General features: G+C 40.8%; 1 protein-coding gene across 3 annotated transcripts in view; it reads right to left on the minus strand.

The window, feature by feature from the left end:
* LOC149212050 (MADS-box protein SOC1-like) overlaps positions 1-18,460 on the minus strand; it is a 426,272-nt gene extending 407,812 nt beyond the window's left edge. For 2 of the 3 annotated variants that reach the window (XM_089391665.1, XM_089391664.1), the window contains exon 1: positions 17,975-18,458. In XM_089391665.1, coding sequence (XP_089247791.1) covers positions 17,975-18,156 — 182 coding nt within the window. In that variant the 5' untranslated portion in view covers positions 18,157-18,458. Of the gene's footprint in view, positions 1-17,974 lie in introns of all 3 variants that reach the window. The other variant, XM_089391666.1, reaches the window with a different exon arrangement.
* Between the last annotated feature and the right edge of the window lie 480 nt (positions 18,461-18,940).

An 18,940-nucleotide genomic window follows, 5' to 3' on the forward strand; every position in this document is an offset into this window, starting at 1 on the left:
CACGATTGTCGTTAGACCAAAACCCGCAGGTGTTAGTCAACGATCGCATCGCGAGAGATAAGGATCCACGAGAGGCGATTAGTCCATGTCGCGAAACACATGGGGAGCGTTGGTTTATCCAATGTCCAACATCAAGCGCCGTTATTGTTAGTGTAGGTGCTGCTACTGGATATGCTGGTGTTGGTGCTAGGTCTACTGCTACTAGTGTTGTTGGATAAACTGATGGTGGTACTAGTAGATATGCTCCTATATAAGATGTTGATACTGGTTCCATTACTGGTTTTGTTGCTTAAGTAATGCGGTATGGATATGAAGCTATTGTTGATGGTTAAACAAGGTAAACAACTGGAACTGGCTCAACTGGCTACACCCTTGCTACTAATGTTGGCTCTACTACTAATGCAAGTGGTGGTCCAACTAGCTCTGTTGTTGCATACAAATTTATAGATACATAAACATCTTCTGGATCAATGTACTCTTTGACTGGACCAACTAGATCAACAATAACTGACGCTGGAGGATTTGGCACTGGAATTGGATATGTTATTAGTGGTAGTAGTGGATATGCTTGGTTAAATTGGTTCAACTGCATCCACTGCTTCTTAACCTGCAGCCCTCGCTTCTCTAGTCACTGATGCTTACTTAGCTACTGGTTATAGCTCTGCCTATGCAGGGTATACTGATGGATCTGGGCAAGGTGGTAGTGGGTAAGCTACTGATGGATCTACTGATGCATATACCCTGGCTTCTGTTGTTGGATCAAGGTCAACTACTAGCTATATATCTTGAACATAATCTACAGCGTAATCCACTGGTTCAAGTGGATCATAAAGGGCTAAATCAAGGGATAAACCACCATAATAAACAACATAACCAAAAGAATGAACTAAAGAAATTGGTGGATCGACTTCTCAATCTGGTGGTCTTGCGCTTAGAACTCGCTCTACCTATGCTATTGGTGCTACTTTCACTCGGTCAACTGCCTCTCCAATGGTTACTAGTGGTTCTGGGTCTCTATCTATAAACTATGAAAATTCTGACTTTGGTTCTCTATATGATGGATCTCGTTCTCTTTCGTATGGGTACAACTTATTCATCCACTGAAGAATCAATAGTTAAAGATGCAGGATTAGTTGATTGATTGGGTTGAAGAAGTCAATTATGTTGTTTAGCAAGTTGATCTAGCACCAGGAGCACCAATGGCACCCGTAGCTCCAGATCTATTCCCAGCTGTGGATGCAGGAGCAGTAGAGACAGAGCCTTCAAAAACAGAAGAGTAGGGAGGACTAGTAGCTTACCGAATCCGAGAGGGAGAGAGGGAGCATTATTTTCTGAAGTTTGGTACTTATTCCTCTCTTGTTCCTACTAATAAGTCAACCATAATTATACTACTACTAGTGATAGCTTAGAGACTAGGAGCTTATTAGTGTTTGATTGTGTTATGAGTGTTTTCTTAGTCTTAGCGTTTAGAGATGAGAGATTTTGGGCCTACTAGGATTTTATTATAGCGCTTCTTGCTTGGTGTTTCTTAGTGTTCTCTTATATAACTTAGAGAGAGCTGATGGAGCTTCCTTGGTGTTGTCTACCCAGTAAAAGAGTGAGTTCCTAGTAGGTTAAAAGTATGTTCTTAATATGCAGAGAGTATAGCTTTCGTTGGGTTTCCTGTCAAGGGACAGGCTCATAGGTTGAACTATTCAAAAGAGATAGAGTTAAGGAGTTTCAATCCTAATAGCAACATAAGTCTCAATTGTAGTGTTTATTCCTTCCTTTATTACTCCTAATGTAGTCAAAGCGAGTATTTATTAGATTATTTTTCTTGTCTTCCTATTGTTCCTAAGAGAGTTTAAGTCTAGAAAAAGATTCCATTCCTACGTAGAGTATAAGATATGGGAAGTTAAGTATAAGTAATTAGCAGAAATTACAGGTAGGAGTTCTATCTCCGCCTCCCCATCTCCGAGACGACCTCTATAACGCCAATCTTACTCAGGGAAAAGCCTAGCTCTAACTTATTGGAATTCACACAATTGCTATAGCTTCATTACCTCTATGATACCTACTAGTAGAGCTCCTACTGAATGATATGTACACGTGAAATGAAGAGGATAAATGCACATTTGTCTCAAGATACCATATTAGTTAGTCAAATGTTGGAACCTAATAAACCTCAATGAGATACTTTAAGGCCAATTAAGACTTTTAGCCTTTAAGCGTCATGCTATATATTAATCTCTATCATTGTTGCTATCTCCTCTATCAATACCATATATCATTCTCTCTATCTATACAAGATATAATCAAGTCAGCGGAGATTTTAGAATTTCCACTTATACCTTATGACAACATCATTTCCAATTGCATAATGCATCGTACATCACAATACCCATATTTTCCTCATTGTGATCAACCACCACCTTCAACCATCATGAATTACCCATGGTGAACATGGATATAAACATAATACTATATTTCCCAAAGAAACCAAAATCCAAGCATCATGAAGTTAGAGTGCATCATCTTATAAGCATGATATCTAGATTCCCTATGGATGATGCCATGAATGGGGCCTCTCAATGAAAGGAATCCCATATCAGGACGTGTTGGCTTAGGGGGTTCTTACCCAAGTTCAAAGTTAGTTGCGCCAACCAACAAAACCCTACACTACTGGCCCTTTCGGAAACAACCCGCATATCGCAGGTTGCAGTCTCACTCGAAGCAATATGGGGGGATGTTGGAACCAAATTTCCGCATCTAGAGATCAGTGTGATGTATTTAGCGCCTGAGATCTGCCTTCGCACATATCGATAGGCCCCTAGGGCTTGGTACTGCAACCCTACTAAAACAACCTTCAGACCTTTGCGAAGGTCCATGATCGGTCTTTGCAGACCCTTAACAGTCTGTTTATCTACTTACGCGCATGAGAGAACAATTCTATACTAGGGTTTGTGTAGCTAAGATTGTGTTATTAATAAACATTAGGTAATTCATCAAAGCCTTCGCCTAATTATATAAACATGCTTGCGTACGTCATCTAACAGTTATTCAATAGAATCACGCATCATTAGATCACTATTTCATAAACATATAATTTATTCATCAACAACATAAGTCATAAGCAGAAGTAAACAGTAATACACAAGATTTCTCAGGAACAGCTTCTTTATTGATTCCTAGTTCAAAATACAGAGTCAAAACTTCCCTGCGCACTCAGCTGCAGGGGTCCGCACACTCAAATGCGAACCCTACCTAGGCCTTTGTGCATTCAACTGCAGAGTTTTTTTCTCCTATCTGACCCACTTCTCTGTGCTAAGACTTCTCTTCTATCGACCCATTACTATCATCATCATCAGATATCTTGCCTTAAACTCTCTACGACACACCTACTTATAGATTTTTACATAAAATCCCATGGTTCGTAGACCATGGGTAGATCTCAAAACTGACTCAACTTTTACATAAACAAGGGGCTAAAAACCTTTTGACTCCTAACAATCTACGTGCTCTGCATCCACAAATCACGAAGAATTTACATAATTTACCACAATTACATCAAAACTTGGGGTTTTAACCACAAAACGGACCAAGGGGACCCTATTCCAACAAGCACCCAACCCAAAGATCGTGACTCGCCGTCGAGTCACTCGGTTGGCGATGCGATCTTGCTGCGAAGATCCCCCAGTTCCACTTGAACCACTACAACCTCGGCAGCGCTCTGCATGGCTGCTTGTTTGACCTCTTCCACTAGCTTTTCTATCGTTGGTCCTTTGGCAACCAAAGTCATCCTCTGCTCCGTCTACTGCAATCTTGTGAGATTCCCCTGAATGTCAATCATGACCTGGTAAGCTTCGTCTAACCAGGGCCCCAGCCTAGCCTTAAGCAAGGCCTCCTTCTTCTATGCTGCTTCGACCTACGCAAGGAGCTGCTTCCCTTCCTGCAACTTGGCTAGGCGCTGTGCTAGAGCAATGGAGCGCGCCATTGCCTGGACTTCATCGTACATTTTTTGCAGCTCTCGAACCTCTGTATTCAATCCTTGCAAGTTTGGGTCTTCGTGCAGAGTCGTCGCCAACTCCATTGCTTGCTCAAATAATTCCGAACAGTGAGTGACTGTGGCATCCAAGGTGGCCATCCCTTCTTTTATGGCGGCTCTGCGCTACTCCCAACCTCAAGCAGAGTCGTGGGCTACAACTTTAACTGCAGCTCAGTGATTTTCATGTTGAGTTCGAATTGAACTCGGTCAAGGTTTGCCTTTTCCTCGCGCAATCCAGCAACTAGCTTCCTGATCTTCACTTCCGGCTGTGTGTCCTCAGGAATGTGAAGCTCAGGCACTGTTTTGCATCCCTCTGCAACTACGGACTTCAGTCCGTAACTCTGTGCCTACAACGTCTCATTTTCTTTGAACACCGCAATGACTACATGAGAAAATATCGCAAGCATCACAATGTAATCAACACAACCCCATTCTGTCGCGAAGGTTGTTTTGCTCCTATCCTTTGGTGCGATCTTGATTTGATGGTCCCTGAAAAATCCATCAGTGAACGAGTAAGCCTCCTGCCCTCCAACTTTGTCTAATACTTCGTCTGTAAATGACGTCGAGAATGGGTCATGGACACAGTGTTACAGGGAAAAGTGTCTACACAGAACTGCTTATCCCACTAAGGTGTGATAGCTGCCTTAGAAACAAAGTAAGTAAAGCTACTTTCGTTTTTCCTTTATAAAATATAGATAGAGAAGAACAAAGAAGACCAACCTCTGTCTTGCGCTAATCTCCTGGTTCGATTCCTCTCTTTCTTGATAGGCTTTCGCTACTTGTTCCCTTGCACGCCCAACGTCACAGAGTACCTATAAGATCACAGTAGCATAGCACTATACAAGAACATGGATCTATAATCATAAACAATCTAGGATCAGATGTAAATTGACCATACAAATGCAGCAAACATAAATGACACAAGAGTATGGAGGAAAACTTGAATAGATTTTATTGATAAACAAGAAAGAGCCAAGGGGAGTTACAACCAGTTGTTCTGACCCAGCATCATCCTCTCAGCAAGGAAGCCCCTCTTCACCTCATACAAAGCTTAGATCACCCAACAATCTGATGTTGTCTCGAGAAACCAACAACAATTCCTTACAATATGCAAAATTCCAGCCTCTGGATCTCTGGGATGAGGGATACATATATAGATATCTATAAGGGAGATGAGTCAGCTTGTGATTTGATTAGTGTCTTCCCTCTGATAGTTCTTGCTTCCACTTGGAGATTGATGATCTCTTACTCATCCTTGGTCGAATTCAGAGAGGCAAGTGTCACAGGAGAAGTTTCTGGAAGTTTCCATGCCTCTCCACCTCGCAGAATGACACTACCATTTGTCACTTCTCGCCCATCGCACCCCATAGAAGGGCTTTTTGAAATGCAACGCACCCACACAGTGTGTTTAGGTGAGATGCAACGCACTTTGCCTATGGAGCAGCTGCAATGATCCTGTTTTGACCAATTCTGAGCAGTTTTTCATGGAGAACTTCTGGGAGAAGCTGTAATCAGTTGACCTTGTTCCTTTAGAGGTTAGAACAACACTTTTAGGGACTTAGGAGCCCTTGGTTTATGGACATTTCATGCTTGGGGTTGTAGTGCCCAAAAATGTCTATAACACACAGGAATCATTAAGCTTCCTCATATCTACGCAAATCTTTATTTCATCCTTTTGTTCTTCTCCTGGACCACCATGTGGCTCACCCAATCAGAGTCTTCCACTGGTTCTAGGATGCCTGCTGCCAGCATCATATCCAACTCCAAGCAAACCTTTTCCTTGTACTTATGATTCAGGTGATACGACCTCTGCTTAACTGCTTTTGAGTCCGGCTTCAAAGTGATTATCATAACACCCAAGTCTCCTATTATGCCCTTCAAGTCTGAAAACTTAGTAGGGAACATATCCTGATATTCGCAGAGTAACTCAACAACCTTATCCACAGTAGCATCGTCCCAATAATCCCCCATTTTTGCAAACTACAGTTCTTCTTCAATCCCAATGTTCAATTGCTTGGTTTTAAACAACGCGGTGATGTCTAGGTTGTCTATTTGTGGGCCCTCAATTTCACAATGTCCTTCAGCCTCTGAAATATTAATATTTCTCGATCTTCATCCTCCTCATCAACGGTCACATTATAATATTCCAGTGCATGGCGCAGCTGGGTGCTGCAATCTAGTTGGACCCATTCCAGAGGTTCTCGCGGTATTTTGAAGATCACTGCCTTAATCTCCTGCAGAGCTTCATCAATGTTCTCGAACCCATCTTCAAAACTGAAGATCATTAAGAATCCTTCCCTCAATATATCCCACTCCGCGGTGCCATGGCGGAGCTCTATCTCCAAATACCAATTCATAGGGATTGTATCTAAAGTATGGCACAACAAGTGTACCCACTCCGGCTGCGGCTACATTCCATAAGCTTTAGCCCACTTTGCTAGATGATCTCGCGGATCATTTATCTCATCATATTTCTCAGTCAATCGAAGTTTAGGTCTACAAACCGCAATCTCATCATTCTTCTATAATCCTGCCATCCCTCAGAGCTATCCTTGTGCGTACCCCACCATCATGTGGGCGTACCGCGCAGTGCCAAATCTAATGCTTGGAAGCGATGATGCTGAGGGACTTCACTCTTAAACGCATCCAAAAACTTGTCTACGTCAGTTAAACCATCATAATAAGGTAAATTCCTTACCTCCGACGAAACACAGCGTAGCGATTTAGTCATCATATTGCAGTGCAGTGTAGATACTTCATGCAGCCGATTCTGCCAATGCTCCAACTCTTCATCTGAATCAGAGGTGTAGGAACTCTCTCATTCCCATGCAATCCATCCATCTATTGTTGGATTGATCCAGTCTTGATCTTGTGTTGTTATTTTGTAGATCTGATCTAAGTCATCCTCACTTTCTTCATAATCGCGGACTGGTTCAGTGTAGCGCACCCCTTCTGCAGGGTCCAACGACACTACAACTCGAAGCAATTTCTTTTCAAATGACATTTTCCTCTTCTTCAAGTTGATGACTCCATTCATCTCAATGGCCCAGACAATTCCGAGGAATTCGGGGTATGGATTACTGTCATCAACGATCTCTATTAATTCAAAATCAGCCTGCGCGCTTGCACCTTCTATATCCACTGTTACTTCATGTAGTCGTCCCATAAGGATGATCTTCTATTGGTTTTCCATTCTAAGCTAGATCGGAGACCACTACAACGCGGGTCTCCCCATCCTCCCCGAGGTTTGTTTTGGCAAAACGTTCGCATCAAACCCCAGATCCAAGATAACCTAGTACATCTCATAATCTCTTATCTATGCGGTGAGCCTCATCTCCCACCTTTTTCTTGCCTTGTGTTTGCCAATTTTTCTTACTACGCATTGTCCATCAGGGGCATTTTCTTTGCCAACGCATTGGTTTATTAACTCCTGCAGGCATTTCACAGCATTACTATCATACAATAGTTTCATGCAAGTCTCCAAGAACGTGGTAAGCATAGAGGGTTCAACCTTTGTAGGCACGCTAGTTTCTGGTACATTGTTCAGGCTTCCTGACATGGAGGCCTCAACAAAGCTTTTCTTGGCTTCCATAAAAGTTTCCTTAGAGCGCGCTAAATCAAAACCAGCTTCTTTTTCTGGGGCCTTGCAAACCCATCCGTCCTCTTCTAGTGTTTTCCTTTATCATCACCAGTCGTTATTCCGCTTCTCAGACGTTCATGCTCTAGTCCTCCTCGCGGGGCTCAACTCTCATCATTTGTAAGTTCTGCGTTGGTTGCTGAGGATGCACCTTTTTCTCCTGCATCTTAGCTATCAACACCGAGCATTCTTCTACAGTGTGATCAAACTGGCTGCAGTATTGACATGACGGGCGTGTCTAATTCTGACACTCCTGTGTGTAGTGCCCTGGTGTTCCACAGTTGTAACAAATAACCTGACCCCAACCTCTACCAGGCCCTCCTCCTCCTCAGCCTCGTCCTCGTCCTTGATATCCTCCAGCGCCCTACTCTGGAGGCCGAATTTCTGCTTGCATTCGGTAGGTAAGTGTTCTTTCCATCTTCATCTCATAGTTGCGACAATGACGCTCATCATGACCCACTGATTTGCAGAAGTCGAAGAACAATTATTATGGTGTCTGAACGAACTTTTGGAGAAAATGGAACTTATCCATTGCCTATTTTACAGCCACCTGACAAATAGCACAACCCCCATTCTCGGCTCATCTCACAACCGGAGTGATGAGTGAACAGAACACCGAAGGGGGTAACATAATGGTCTGGGGAAAAGACACTACATCAACTCTTCATTATAGATAGATTCCACCTACTTGATCTCTTAATCACAAGGTAAACAATACAACTACTTGATATCACAAATTCAACCTAGATTTATGAACTTTTTACTAAACCAGATTGAACCTAGTTGATTAGAAATGATGATATCCAAGATTGAACCTACTTGATCATCATAGATAGATTGAACCTACCTACTGAATGATTACTTGATCACGGGTTGAACCATCTTGATGAGATCTTGATGTATTCTACCCCCAGACCCCGTGGCTATAACCGGGATTAGATATCTTGGAAGATAGATTTGAGGTAGAAAAGGTTGTATTGTTAGGGGAAATGCGAGGAATTGCTTGGGTAAGTAGTGAGGAGTATTGACACGAAGGGTTAATGGTTTCAAGAGTGTATAGAGTATAAGAATAAGAACTTTGGTTTCTCAACCACCGGGAGAGGAATTGGGAGATCGCTCGACTGATAAGGAGAGGGCGTATAAGCATGGTTTGACCAATGGGAGATGGATTTCTTGCTATATTTTCCCAGACTATTTACGCACCCACCCCAATCCCCGAATGTTAAGTGAATTTTTTAGTTACTTATTTGAGAGGGGCCACTCAAAAGTAGAATGAACGATCCGCTCTCAATATAGTGGGCCCCAGAATATAGGGTTGAACACGAAACCCCGATAGGGAGAGGAAAATGAAATGCAGACAAAAGTAGAGGGAGAGTGAGGAAAACTCATTTGACGATAGGAGAGTGAGGAAGAGATGATGAAAAAGGCAGAATAGGATGAGTTAAAAAGAAAAGAAGATGAAGAAAACCAAAAAGCAAAGGAAGTAACCAAAGCACAAGCTGAAGCCAGAAGAAGAAAAGAATTGAAAAAGGCACAACAGAAAAAAGAATAGGATGAGAGACTAGATCAAGAAGCCAGAGCGTACAAAGGAAAAGGAGCAGAAACTGGTGGCACTGAGCAAATAGGGTAAGGATCGTCCAATCCAAAAAAGAAAGACCCCAATATCTCCCAATGTCACCACAATGCAAACCATAACAAGTGGTCATCTGCCCATCCTCAGCTTAAGACCTTTGGTAGGCCATCAAACTTTGAGTCGGTCTGGACCCTGGGTTCCTTTGATTCAAATATCATTCAATACATTATTCCCCTCAAAGATGGTGCCAAGCCATTTCAACTAAAATTATGCAAGGTACATTCAACTCTTAAACCCCTGATCCAGAAAGAATTGAATATATTATTGGAAGCAAAGGTCATTTTCAAAGTTTGGCACTCTACTTGGGTTTTAAATCTGGTACCAGTCATAAAAAGGTCTGGGAAGATCAGGCTATGTGTTTATATATAGAATCTGAACAGAGCATCAAAGAAAGATAACTACCTTGTTCCTCCAATGGAGCAGACTCTACCACAAGTCTTTGGATCTGAAATGTTGTTTTTGTTGGATGGTGTTTATGGTTATAAATAGGTCCTGGTAGCTGAGCCTGATAGATTGAAAACCACATTTCACACAAAGTGGGGAACATTCGCCTATCAAAGAATGCCTTTCGATCTGATCAACGCAAGTGCCACATTTCAGCGAGCTATGGACATAGCCTTCAGAGGGCTAATCGGGCAGAGTGTTTTGTTCTACCTAGATAGCGTTACTATGTACTCTAAGAAGAGATCAGATCACTCATATAACTTGAAGCATATCTTTGAAAGGTGCAAAAAATATGGTATTTCCATCCACCCAAAAAGTGCATCTTGGTTGTTTGACAAGGGAAATGAATAGGTAATATCATAAATAAGGATGGGATTTCAATAGATCTAGAATGGACCAAAATTATAATGCAGATTCACATGCCTAACAATAAGTAATCGATGCAGTCCTTTCCCTATGAAGGACAAGCAAGAAATTCATTCTTTGGTCAAATCATTTTTGTTAGAAGGTTTGTAGCTGACTTTGCTGAGATCATCAAACCTTTACAGAAAATAATGAAAAAGGACACTGAGTTTAGATGGACTCCTGTCGAGAAGGAAGCTTTCGAAAAGATTAAGGTTGCAATAGCTGCTACCCCAACATTGCATAACCCATATTTTAGTAAGGATTTATCATTGTATACTTTTGCATTTGATCATTCTCTTGCTGTAGTACTCATGCAAAAGGATGAGCAGGGAGGTGAATACCCTATTTCATTCATGAGCACTAGTCTACACGGAGCTGAACTAAATTACCCATCCATGGACAAACATGCGTTCACTGTCTTTAAGGCTTTCAAACAATCCAAGCCTTATATACTGTAGAACCACACCAAAGTCGTAGTACCTCACCCAGCTGTAAGGTCACTGTTTGTGTAGAAGGAACTTGGCAAGCAAAGATGAAATTAGATGACTGCCATTTAGGAATATGATCTGGATTTCAAACCAATGACTATAGTCAGAGGCCAAGGTTTGTGTAATCTAGTAGCAGAAGCACCAGATCTGATTGATTCTAGGGAAGAAGGCTAGGAGAAAGAAATCTCGATGTATGCACAAGAAATCTTATATTTTCCGACAGAGACAAGCTCTCGGTATAATGAACTGAGATATTATTTGCAGCACAACATGGCTCATAGTCATCTAAATTCGAAATAGAAGAGATATTTACGACTCAAGTCCACTGAGTACCAACTAATCAATGACATCCTGTTCTGAACAAACTATAATGGAGTACTTCTGAGATGCCTTGATAAACAAGATGCCCATAAGGTCCATGAAAGGCTTTGTTCTTTCTGTCTAATGGCCCATGTCCACCAAGAATTCAATAAGGTCTATTCCAATGGTAAATCTCTTACCTTACTCTTACATCTATATCTGGTAAGGGAAGTAAATAAGGGCTCTCCATAATGGTCGAGAACTCCTTAATATTTGTTGAAAAAGGTCTATCCCAACAGTCGAGCGCTAATATTGAGCTTGCCTTTCAGGGGATGGATACCTATTCTCCTTACTATAGCTGGAAGGGCCGCATAGTCTTCTGTCGCTAGGAACCAACTCTATCAAAGAATTACTTTGTGATCCATGGGAATTGGGTAGACTCGTAAGCCTTTCCTTTGGGGTGGTTTTGGTTATATTGGCCTGAATCAGATGTGAACCCCTTCGAGGAAGCAACAATATAATAAAGGAGCCAACTGTCAGCTCTCACGAACATTAAGAGCAAGTGAAGTTCCTGCCAATTGAATGGTTGGGGCTCCCATACCCGAAATCTATAGGTAAGTCGGGACAAATCCAAGTCCTGTTAAACTATGAAAATAGACATCCTCTAAGTATGGAAGCACCACCCTTCGTCCCACCTTAAACAAACTAAACTGACCTAGCACCGTGGCCCTTTCCAAGCTTGAACTTTCACTAGCTTCCTCTCTGGGGCTATTGTTGTACTTCCTAACACCATTCAACTCAACCAGGATGAACCTACCTTTAGGAAGTTTTTTATCCCAAACCCTCAGGTCAGTAGCGGAGAAAAGTAAAGTTATCAGTCACAGGTGAGCGATAAAGGTCGGTCCCCCTCGTCCAATAAGTGAAACCCAGGAGAAATAATAGTAAAATATAGCAAGCTCGTAACCTCACTTCAGAGAATTTGTCACCACTAATAGGGATTTCTTGCTTGTTCACATCGGGCAAGCCACTTTGCTCCATAACAAACCGAAAAAGACAAAAAAATAATGATAAACTACGCTATCTATGCCCAATAGGTGATCAGTATTATTGTAATTTCTCCTGTTATTATTCCTATCTACCTGCGTGCCTATCCTGTCGATCCGCTTGTAAAGAAATCCTTTTTCCTTTCTCTTGTTTGTTTATTGATGCACACAACCTCTTTGCTTACTGTTGATGCTGACAAGCGAATGAATCTCCCCCATCTAGCAAGCAAGATATTATGTTGAAAACACATAAGTAATGAGGTTTCGCAAATCGAGGATCAGGGGTTTCTGTGGGCAGTAAGCAGCGGGTCTATGCCCAAGACCATTTGGTTGGTGAAGCTGGTGGTTTATGTAATCCAGCCTGATTTATTCAGTAGATCTGGTCGAGGTGGGTGGTTTTTATCAGCGCATGAGTAGTAGAAGTCCCTATGAGTGTCTCTAGCCCCTGTGAGCATCTTTCTTAAATGTCTTGAAGAGGGCCTCTCTAACCAAGAGTGGTCGGTGTCCACTCATCACTTCAGCCATTCCTGGCTCGACTCTGGTAGCGTTATTCCGGGAGGAGTCAGGATAAGGGCACTAGATCCCTTCGTCAAACTAGGAGGGATATCGTGTGACGTTGGGTTGGGGTTTGGTGAACCAATTGGTCACTCCTCTGGTTTCAGTATCGGGAACTCATTTTTTTGCACCCGTCGTTGCCTTGCCCTCGTTACACCTTCGAAATACTCCCCAAGGAGATCCATTTCGCTCTACTCCCCCCAATCCGAACTTGATGTTAGGGATACTCTCCATCGTGGGATTAGACCAAGGGGAATCTCTATATTGTCCTCATATTGTTTGTGCACATAGGAGGGATATAGATCAAGACATAGCCATCCATCGCTATCCCTTTAGGATGTTTGGTGAGGAGGGGAAATATTTTGGTAGATATACCCCTATATATACCAATACATATGTATCTATACCTATATATACCAATACATATGTATCTATATAGAATCAAATAGATTTGCCTCCCCCTATTCATATATTGGCTAATATTGCAATAACCAATGGAAATTCTAATTTGATACAATATCCACCCATAATATAAGTCATAATGTTTACAAGGATAACATATACCAATAATATAAGCCGTAATGTTGACGGGAATAACATATATCGGTAGTTGTTCCTTCGTACCCGAACAATGATATTCCAGGGAGAAATGGACCTAAAATCAAATATTTCGAGCGACTTCCGTGGGAAATTCAGAGTTCCTTTTTTATGTTGCCATCATGTAAAAACATGAACTTTGAAGCTCAATATCTAAATACATGGCAATTGAATCATGAGCCAAGATCATAAAGAGCGTACTACGAGTAGGAGGTAGAATTGATACAATTGATTCGAAAGCATTAAACCTCTCTTGTTCAAAATAATTAACGAAACACATTAGGATGGTACCAGTCGTACTTAATTATAGAAATATTTAGCAAAAATATGTAGAATTGTCTTTCCTCAGAAAATGATTCTAGAAAAAATGGGCAATAGTTAGGTTATTCCTTTACTCGACAAATAGGAGAGCAGGGAGAGGAGCAGGGAGAGGTGCGCCAGCAGTGAGCAAAAGCATGGTTATTAGATACCAAGGCAGCCAAAACCACAGATGCGAGTTTCCCTTCATGTGGCTCCTGCATGTGGCTCGTCAGTGATAACTCATTCAGATTTGCGCAAACTAGCAGAACCGTAGGTAGGTGGGATGCACATGAGCGAACCTTTTCGAAACTGATGGGCATTCGATGCCCCCTAGTAGGAGTATATGGAATATGCCACTATCCCAGCCCAGATCTAGGTTATTTGATCATGTACAGATGCCTTTGAGTTCGCCCCTTCCTACCTATAGGTATGAATTACCAACAGTTGTACCTTGTCCTCAATTCAGGGGGCATCTTTAGCTTTACGAGAGAAAGCAGCCAAATGAAGGAATCAATCCAATCTAAGCTCTAGAAAAACCACTTTATATTTATCCCATGGAGGCCTTTTGGATATCCCATATAGGTGAGGCTCCGGTGCGTGCGTCCAGAATCGCCATAGATCGCCCACTCAACGGGTCAGTCATAGCGTAGCATCCACTTGGATCGAGAGTGGTGCATGCCTATTCCTTCCTCACCTCATTGCACATGCATATTGAGCCTAATACTAATATGGGCTATTATGTATGCCCACCTAGGATAATAGCACAGAAGCCCACGAGACCCAAAATCACTTTACCGGTCAGGGTAGGGGGTTAGTTGTTCGGCAGATCACAGAGCATATATTCCCCATAACTCATGGCAAGGGGTCTGTTGTTCGACAGATCACACAGCATATATTCCCCATAACTCACAAGATCTCTTGCTTATCCAGTGCTCGATTTATAAGGAAAGTCCTACCTAGTTAGTTCCTCCACTGCATGGTTCCATTTAGTTGTATCATACGATATTACACAGTATTGAAACCCATATTGGTTGGTATGGCATTCTCCTAATTCGCCCATCTTCCGATGCCCTTTCCGTGGCGCAAGAAGGGTTTGGCGGGGAAGCAGGGCCAAGGATATCGCACTACCATCTACTGCCCTTCTCTCCCTTGATTCAATATTCGATCAAAAAAGAAAAGAATAAGGCTATTCACGCATCATCGAATGCTCGACAAGCATCGGTTGTCGATGCAATAGGTGTACACTATGGCCGGATCAGTCACCCTGGCTGGCGGGCGAACCAAACCCTCCTCCCTCCCAAATTGTGCTATGCCCCACTCCTCACCCCGATCCCTATAGAGCCAAAGAGTAGCCCGGTGATCCCTAGGTTGCAGCATGCTCGGTCGTTTACTCGCCGCTGCCGCTGTTTCTTTCTAGCCCACGCCGAACCTCTTAATCACAGGTACTAATCCGGCCACGCGTCTGTCACACATTAATAATAGCATTCGGACTCATAGGCCTTCCGAAACATCGTGAGGGGAGCTACCTCGCCCCTGTTGCGATTAGCCAGCCTTGCGGCAACAAAACGATGATAGTAACCCATATATATATATATAATCAAACAAACTAATAAAAACATCTATATAGTAACACAAACATCTATATATATAAAATCAAACGAAGTAATAAAAACATCTATATAGTAACACAAACATCTATTTAAATGAAGCGTGACTTTGACTCTCAACTTGGGGCTTCTTATTCGAATTAAGTTGGCAAAAAAGAGTTGTCTCTTCATTTTTTCTTTATTTTTCCTATAACTTTGATTGACTTCCTAAACAACTTGCATAAAAAATAAATTCAAATAGATAAAAGCCTCGTATTATTTTGTTTTTAAAGATTAGTAAACCTTCTGAGATGATGTCTGTTTCGGGACCCCTAACATCTATGTAGATGAGGCTTGATTGAGTTCCCTATTTTTGTGACAGGACTGCTAACATCTGTAGATCAGGCCTCATCGATATCCATCAAGTTAATATCATCTTCACCCTCTTTGTAGCGTTTTTATTTTTTGCATTTCTTAGATTCTAGGGCTTTTCTTTTTCCATAACACGGAGAACGGGATTAAGCTCTCTTGGTAGATTAAAATGTCAAAATCAACATGTAGTGTATCATCTTTAACATTCTGTAATTTTTTTCCATTTTCCATTACTTTAATTGCCTTTGGAAAAGCTTCATCTCCGTCTATGATATAATAAATAAAGACTTCATAAAATTTATCAATGTTATTTTTGTTGAGTAACTGCAAATATCTATGTAGATGAGGTTTCATTTCACCTCCACCTGGTTGGTTATCATCTTCACCTTCTTTATTTGCCCCTACCATGGAGAACTTGAGTATTAAAAAATGCTGCATCTCCTTTAGATATTATATTATTACCATTTTTTTCATTTTCCATACTATACAAAATAAGATAAAGATGGAACTTAGAATAGTTGTAATAAATGCTAGCCATCTGCAGCCCCACCATGCCTGATCATGTCAAGTGAATGTTTATTTGGCCCTACCATGGAAAACTTGAGTTTTCAAAAATGCTGCATCTCCGTTAGATATTATATTATATTCTATTATATCCATTTTTTTCATTTTCCATAATACCTTGGATCTGGCCAAAACCCATCCTCCTTTAAAGAAGATTAAAAGGAAGAAGAAGAGTAAAACAATAATTTTGTGGGTATCATCGGGGTTATCATTGATAGGAGACTGTAAACCTGGCGTGGATGCAGCCTGAGTTCAACTGCACCCTAAACGAGTAATCGTAAGCTTAATCTGATGATGGTTTGCACTATGTTATACCCTCATCTGGAAATGGTATGTCTTCAGTCTGATAGTGACTTCCATCAAAGGACACGAAACGGTAATTGTATGCCTTGTGTGGCTATTGCCAGCATCACGAGTGATTCAGCTCTCATCTAATGTATAAATTTCTTGTGCACTGAAATGTTGGTTTCTCTCTATGCCTTATATAATGAGACTGTTTTTTAGCTTTTGAAAAAATTTATGAGAGATTTTTGTAAATTCAAGTAGAAGTTATCAAATTTCATAATTTTAGGTGTCTCAAAAGTTTTTGATGATTCTGAATCTATTTCCACCTTTAAAAAACATGATTCAAACACTACCTTTACAAGATTTTTTGAATTTTTTTACCCAGATTCTAACCACTTTTAACCATCTCACCTATTCCTCAGCGTCCCTCCATCGACAACTCCAATTCTTGTGTAGGTTTTTTTATTTACAACTTTACTAAAAGGAGAGTATTACAGATCACCCCTCATGGGAATCGATCAATGAAAAGATTGACCTCAAGTACAGTATCAATACGATCACCCATGTTGGGTTTTGAAAGATGAAGTGATTGAGCTCAAGTCTAATGCATTATATTGCTTGTGCACTGAAGGGTGTTATTTTTTAACCCTTAAACTACAATTTTACCTACGTAAAGTATCAACGTGATAACCTCTTGTGGGATTTGAAAGATGAAGAGATTGAGTTTATGCTTGTGCAGTGAGAGGTGTTATTTTTTTTTATCTATATATACATCTGATTTTTGACCTGGTTTATTTTATTTTATTTTATAAATACTATGCACACTTATGAACTTTTATGGGTAAAATTTAATAGGAAAATTGTTTGTCACAAGTTATTTCTTTAGTCAAATACAATTAAAAAATTTCCACATTTATCAATCTTCTTTATTAAAATAATAAAAAAAAAATACTAAAATTGTATTTCAAATTTAAAATTCCTACCCTACCACACAAAGTATCAACCTAATCACCCCTCATGTGATTTGAACTAATCGTATACCTGGTGGTGTACGCAGTGTGATGCGATGGTGGAGGATTTTTTATGTAAAAGTTTACAAACTCACAGTAACAACAACATGAACACCTCTAAATGGATTTCAACACACTGTGATTTGATATTACTCGATTACATTTCGCCCCGCATTGAAATCAATTCATGAGATCAGGTAGCTTGAGAGACCCTTTACGTTTGAACCATACAACATAAGATAAAGATGGAACTCAGAATAGTTGTGATAAATGCTAGCCATCATACAGCCTCATCAAGTCAAGCTACTGTCGTCTTCCCACCTGGGTTAGAATCTTGTGCTCGGACATGTTTACTTATATAATGCTTATCTACTTAAAATTCTCTAAATAATAGATAAATGTTATCTGTTGTTCATACAGATACAAGAATAAAAAGAAAAAAAACCATTCCCCCGTCAACAACATAAGCGAACCTTCAGGTCCCAATAAGAAGTCACAATTATCACAAAGCAACCTGTTGTAACTAAACACTACTACAAACTTTTCTAGGAAGGACAGCCGCATTCATCAAAAATCTAAAGTAACGAGACCATTGCACAGTAGACAGATGGAATACTAATGCCCAAAACTCTTCATTAATTCTTATATATTATTGTGACCGTTAACAAATCAGCCAATCAAACAAAAAGCAGTCTATTAGATATTTAGGGAAAATACAAAAGCATAGATACCTGGTACTGGCGAATTCATCGAGCTTCCCTCTTGGAGAGAAAATTACAAGTCCAATTTCCGCATCGCAGAGCACCGAGAGCTCGTAAGCTTTCTTCAGCAAACCATTCCGACGCTTGGTAAACGTAACGTGCCTGCTCCTGGTGTTCTCAATCCTCTTCATCTCGGTTTTTCTTCTCACCATTCTTCTCTCTCCTCTTTCTTTTCTCCTCCAAGCAATAAAGTCACGTTTGGCGCTAACCGGACAGGAGAGCTGTTGGATGAGACATTACGGACCTAAACTCTGACACGAAAATCAAAATACTTAATCAACTTTTTTCTGGGAAAGAAAACAATAATGATATCGGTCTGTATTCCGTCTAAATGCGGACCGGCAGGCATGTATTGGTGAATTATTAGTACAGTTTCCGACTTGGCCTGTCACATACAATGGTCCTCACTGTCCGAACTAGAACCAGCAAACTAACAAACGCTCTCTCGTAAGGTATCTACCATTCAATAAAATAAATCGATATGTACAAAACCAGCCGTACGAATCACAAAAACAATCAAAACTTGTTTCATTATGACCAACTCTTTTTAAATTTCCACCTTCTTCACGTGACAGAGCGTACGACTTGCTTAAAATGGTGGTTAGACCTCCTAATTATATTTTCGATGTGTACGGTACAAATCACAGAAACAGTCAAAACTTGTTTCATTGGGACCAACTCTTTTTAGATTTTCACTTTTTTCACGTGACGAAGCGTACGACTTGCTTAAAATGGTGTTTAGACCTCCTAATTATATTTTCGATGTGTACGGTTCACAGTTTTTTTTTTTTTTAAATTTAGGTTCGATGCTATGTAATGAGGGACAAAATTTGACCGCTAAATTGCACCTCATAGAATATGGTCACTGAGCTTCAATCCCTGTCACCAAACTTTTAAAAACCCAGTGATTTAGGGGAGGGACGCCATTTGGTGTGC

The sequence above is a fragment of the Pinus tabuliformis genome, chromosome 1_1 (assembly GCF_031772625.1).
Source record: "Pinus tabuliformis cultivar Carrire ecotype Pingquan chromosome 1_1, CPIR1, whole genome shotgun sequence".
In the NCBI taxonomy this organism is placed as follows: Eukaryota; Viridiplantae; Streptophyta; class Pinopsida; order Pinales; family Pinaceae; genus Pinus; species Pinus tabuliformis.